This window comes from Solanum pennellii, chromosome 1, assembly GCF_001406875.1.
Source record: "Solanum pennellii chromosome 1, SPENNV200".
Classification (NCBI taxonomy): Eukaryota; Viridiplantae; Streptophyta; class Magnoliopsida; order Solanales; family Solanaceae; genus Solanum; species Solanum pennellii.
In genome coordinates this window covers 88,478,326-88,484,086 of record NC_028637.1, presented here as the reverse complement: position 1 = coordinate 88,484,086, position 5,761 = coordinate 88,478,326, and the positions used below count along the sequence as shown (strand labels likewise).

Genomic DNA, 5,761 nt, shown 5'->3' with positions numbered 1-5,761 from the left:
AGAAACAGAGTAATTTGTCTCATCAATATTAAAACTCAAATGATCGCAAGAGCCTATTTGGATTGACTTAAAACTTATTTTTAAAACAAGTAGTTATGTGTTTGGATAAAAGTGCTGCAATTGAAAAAAAAGTTATTGATGTGTTTGGCAAATAAGTGTTGATAAACACTTTTTTTTAATCAAAATATCTGAAATACCCTTAAATTTGTTAACATGATAAAAAGTTAATTAATTTTGAGGTTTTTATACTTTAAAACATTTAAACAAAATTAATTTATATTTTACATCCATAAGTAATTATATTTCTTATCATTCACATATTTCTTTATCATCACAAATTATTATTATTTAATAATAATAACAACAACAATAATAATAACAATAATAAAAGAATTTTGGGCAAAAAGGTAATATACTTGGTCAATATAAAATGACTTTTAGGTTGAAAAAAAAAACACCCCTCACTTAGCTTTTAGCTTAAAATAAGTCACTTTGATAATTGTCAAATACTCTAATAAGTCAAAAACTGACTTTTAAGTTAGTTTAACCAGCTTTTAAGTCAATCCAAACAGTCTCTAAATTGACTTATTTTAAGTGTTTTAGAGCCAAAATAGTTTTTAAACAGTTTTGAAGTGTTTGGATAAAGTAAAAAGTACTTATAATCACTTACTTTAAAGTCAAAATAACAAAAATAAATCAAAAGTCATAAGTTAAAAATCCTAAGTTGTGGCTATTGGCTTATAAATCATAAACCAAAAATCAATCCAAACATGGCCTAAACCAAAAGCTAAGCTACATGGTTTAGTTAAACAGGAGGATAAAAAGTGAAGTTGAATTCTGATTCCATCTCAATTTAATTTTTTTTTTAGACTGACTTAAATTGAGACAGAGAGAATATTATGTTATGGGAGCCATAAAAATCATACTAAATGGACGTAAGATAATGGTTTTTTTTTTTCAAATCCAGAATATAAAATCGCCTTTATTAAAAAGTATGTCGGATGAGAAGTAAAAAAAATTAAAAATCTGTGGGGTGGTAGTTTGTTTGGGTGCAGGGGAGGCAGCTAATTAAAAGAATGCAGCAAGAAGGATGTGAAAAATGAGAATTTAAAGATCACATAAATAACAAGAGAGTCATAATAAACGCACCAAAAAGGTTGCAACTCTCTTTTAATTTCCCTAGTCTAAGCTTGTGTTTGAACAATAGAAAGATCAACCTATCCGAACAGAGCCGAATTCAAAATTTATATCTATATATGATAGAATATCATATTTAAAATATTACTACTTGTTGAGAGCCGAATTCAAAATTTATATTTATATATGATAGAATATCATATTTAAAATATTACTATTTGTTGTAATTTTAGTGATTTTTTATGTAACAATATACACTCTTGTATATAAAAATATTGAACTTGTAGCAAAATTGTCATATCTACATGCTTTGGCTAAACTATTAATGGTAATTAGCATTAAATATAACAATAATGCCTCTATACGATTTAATTTTAAATCATTAATATGTTTGACCCGTTCCTGAATTCGCCTAACATCGGAAACGGACTTGCACCGTTTATGTCAATTTATTGACTTTAGCGTAGGTAGGTGTAAAGGAAGATGGGAACAGCCAAGATTTTTGAGACGCCTTTAAATTATTTGGTCTTTGAATAGTATATATTAAAAGTACACTTTATACGGGTTCGATTTAGAGAATAACAACGATAAAATTATTAGAAAGATATTAAATCTCTTAAATATAATCGCATCGCATGGTGGTTGAGGGGGTTTGAATTTCAAGGAATATATTTTTATTTTTAAAATTTTATAATAAAAATTTTGAATCCGCCACGATATAAATGATTTGTAGAAGGATATATATATGTATTAATGAAGGGTATGTTGAAAAACAGAGAGGTGGTTGATCTGTATAGAAATATTTAGGGATATTATTGCTGCTACAGTGCTATCTTGGTAAATAATTTTATATGATATTATTTTATTTGTTTTTATTTTTAAAAAGAATATTTTTTAAAATTCAATTTAATTTTACGTGTAAGGATACTTTTTTTATAATTATAGAAATATCATTACACATATTAAATGACATGTTTTTAGTGTACATTAACTAGAATTGAATAGTTGTAGGCTGTAGGTGTACTAGATGCTTGATGGGTTTGTACCATTTGGTCCCCTCTTTTCTTTACATTTACTTCTTCTTGAATGATCCATTTTGCAAAATGTTATCATTTAGAAAATATTTATATGTAATTTAGATAAATATTATGGGATCTGCAGTGACAAAATCACATGTTGACGCTCTTTAACTTAAAGTGATTTTACTTCTTTTTTTATATATAGATATTCTTTAATTAAAATCCTGATCTCCGCTATCGAAGATGAGGATGGTGTAGGGATATCAGGTGCTTTTAATGAGTTCTCTTATTTCAAGAATTATTTTATAAAAAAAAATGACCAAAAATATGAAAAAGTTAAAAAAAAATACAAAACACGCCCTATATCTTCATCCTTTTTCCTTGTCATTTCACTTCTTGATATTACTATCATTTTGAAAATTATATCAATTCGTGTTTTACAAGTAACTAAGAAAGAAATTTATAACAAAGAAAGAAAAAAGTGATTAGAAATTGAAAAGTTTGGGTATTTATTTATTTTCACATTAATATTGGTTTTACTTTTAACAAAGCAAAACGTACCCATTATTGCACGGCATTCAGCTTAAAAATCTGGACACAATTTATTAGTATTTCAACTTGCAAATAGCAATAATATACGGAAAACATATTATAATCTTTTTTTGGATGTCTATAATATTATATTAAATATTTATTAAATAAAAAATATATCATTCTATTTTAAACGGATAAAAAAAAGATATGTTATATAAATAATATTTAAGAAAAGTAAGAAAGAGTAACTGTAGGCAGTAGCTGAGCCAGATTTATCAATAAGGGAATTCAATAATTGAAGAGATAAACACACAAAATAGCTGAAGGGGGTTCGACATCTACTATATATACCTAAAAATTTATTTCAACCATATAAAATTGATATAATTTTTTGCCAAAGGAGGTTCGGATGAAAGCCCTAATTGGCATGTGGCTCCGCCACTGGCTTTAGCAGTATAAATGAGTATGCAGTTGAAATCTTTAACTAACTAATTTATTGTGATGATAAATGAATATATAATGGCAAAGAAAGAGAAGACACGTTTTCATTAATTGAGAGCCACCAAGAAATTGATTCACGACCAAATATATATTAAACTTTAAATAATGATTTGAATAAAAATGGTAGAGTTTTAAGTGAAATTTTAATTCATAAATGAAATTATATAAGTTCACACCTACGTCAAACTATGAGAGAATTAGTGTAGGCAACAACGTATGACTCAAATTGACACAAATTTTAAATCGTAAATGAAATTATATAAATCCTATAAAACTTTATTTTAAAAATAATATAATATAGTAAAATAGTATAATGACACAAAAATTATGAATAACAAAAATACATTAACAATTTTTTTTTTTTTTAAAAAACAAGATTAGAAAGAATCATGGAAATCGTGATTTTAAAAATATAAATAATGCAATGATATAAAAACTATTATGAGAAGCAAATCAACTCCGACACATCTTTAACTTCCAAATAGTAATACTCCCTCCGTTTCAAAAAGAATGGCCTAGTTTGATTTGAAACGGATTTTAAAAAAAGAAAAAAGATTTTTTAATCTTGCGGTTCTAAATTAAAGTTATCTCAAATTTATCAAAATGTTCTTTAATCTTGTGGTCTTAAACATATCACGTGGAAAGTTAAAGTGTTGCCAAAAAAGAAGAGGGGTCATTCTTTTTTAAACAAACTAAAAAAGAAATAGAGATATTCTTTTTGAAACGGAGGAAGTAATAATTTACTCCCTTAGTAACTTTGACTAACATTTTACGATATATTTTTACATCATATTGATATGCAAGAAATTTGTACTTTTTCGTATAATTTTTTAATATCCAAATTCTTTTATTTAGAATATCAGATTAACGTTATCTAATTTATGTTTGAAAATTAGTTAAATTGGATTTCAAAACGCACAAAATGAGAAATAAAAATGAACGGAGAAAGTATATAATAATGAAGTATTGTCTTTCTCCTGAAAAGATAAACAGCAAAGCAGAGTTTCGTTCCATAACCAAGCAAAAGGAGTGAAAAAATCAACCCAAATGCCCGCACTGACGAGATTTGCTCAGAAAATTGTACTTTAAAGGTCCAAGAGATAAATTTCAACACAAAAGAAACAGAAACTAACTTTGAAAACTATCAAGAAGATAAACGATTAACAGAAACACAAACAACTAAGGCATATCAGATTCATCACATAACTACTTCCTCTCACAGGAGGAAACCATGGTTAAATCAGTGTCCAAAGTAATTTTGAACCTTGACGTCCACAAAAAGTAGTCTGAAGCTTAAACTATTAGACCATCCAAAAACATGTACTATTCCAACAAAGTTGTCTAGACAGGACATATACACATTTGGCGTGATAGCCAAATGGTTTGACAAAACACCTACCCAACTACGAAACTAGATTTTGATTAAATAGCAGCAACCCATGCTTCAAGAGAAACCATCAATAGTGACAAACTGGCTGGCAGCATTTACAGAGGTTTACTAGCAAGACTGTCAAATTCAGTATGTGCCTTCATTGTTCCTGCTTGAATACCCATTAACTTAGACCTTAAACCATCAATTTCACGATCCTTAGCCTCCTTCCTCGAAGTAGCCAGGGAAAGTTTATCCTGTAATTCTGCAATTTGTTTATTGATCTCTTTAATCTCTCCATCAATACGTTCTTTGTCCATATTATGCGTGATGATCTGGTTATCAATACCTGCAACCTGACTTTCAAGCTTTTCCTGCTTATCTTTCATCAACAGTAACTCACTTAGACGATCTCGTACAGCTTGAACATTAAATCCATGGGTTTCCAAGTCGGTGAGAGTCTCCATGATTTCCTCAAATGTGCTTCTAGGATCGTCAAACTGCAGTCTAGAAGTCCTCTCTACTATGCTTAAAAAAGTTACCATATAACCTATAGCTTGTCCTTCACGGGAGCTCTCTTTAGACTGTTCTAATGGAGTGAAATGTGGCTTCTGAGGAATCCTCCTGAATATATCCATGGCTTCAATAGTTGACCAAAGTAGTGTATTTTTCACAAACGGCAAGCTCTGTGTTTCAATTTGGGTTGCTGGAGTCCTGTTGACAGGAGTTTGCATGGGCATGTCTTGTTTCTCCCTCATCTCAGCACATCGCTTCGGGCTACATGCAGGTGAAACTCCTGGAGGAGAAAATATCATCAAAAAACAGCCAGAACAGGGAGCAACTAATGAAAGGTCAGTAGCTTACTCAATCCATCAATAGAAGTTGGAGCCTGTATTTCTTCAAACCACTTTGCAAGGGGTTGATCATCAAATCCATTGAAGGGTATTTCAGCAAGAACTTCCTCACCATCGGTTGCCCTGTTTGATTCAGCAGGTTTCACTCCAGAAGAGTCTACAGAAGCTACAGAAGGCCAATGGGAGGTTTTAAAAAATAAGAAAAGGGCTGAGAAACTTAACAAAGAGAAGTGCAGCATATAAGTTGTTACTCTTTGTTGCATCAAAATGAGCTGTGCTCGAAGCAATGTTCATACGGCATTCAAAATCATGCATCAAATTGCCATCATCACCCCCCCCCCCAAATT

General features: G+C 29.7%; 1 protein-coding gene across 2 annotated transcripts in view; it reads right to left on the bottom strand.

Annotated features, from left to right (window-relative positions):
- Positions 1–4,351: 4,351 nt before the first annotated feature.
- The window catches only part of LOC107003655 (DUF724 domain-containing protein 7-like), a 7,433-nt gene continuing 6,023 nt past the window's right edge, over positions 4,352–5,761 (bottom strand). For both annotated transcript variants that reach the window (XM_015201973.2, XM_015201978.2), the window contains exons 8-9: positions 5,425–5,580; positions 4,352–5,356 (exon numbers count right to left, since the gene is read on the bottom strand). In XM_015201973.2, coding sequence (XP_015057459.1) covers positions 4,677–5,356; positions 5,425–5,580 — 836 coding nt within the window. In that variant the 3' untranslated portion in view covers positions 4,352–4,676. The remainder of the gene's footprint in view (positions 5,357–5,424; positions 5,581–5,761) is intronic.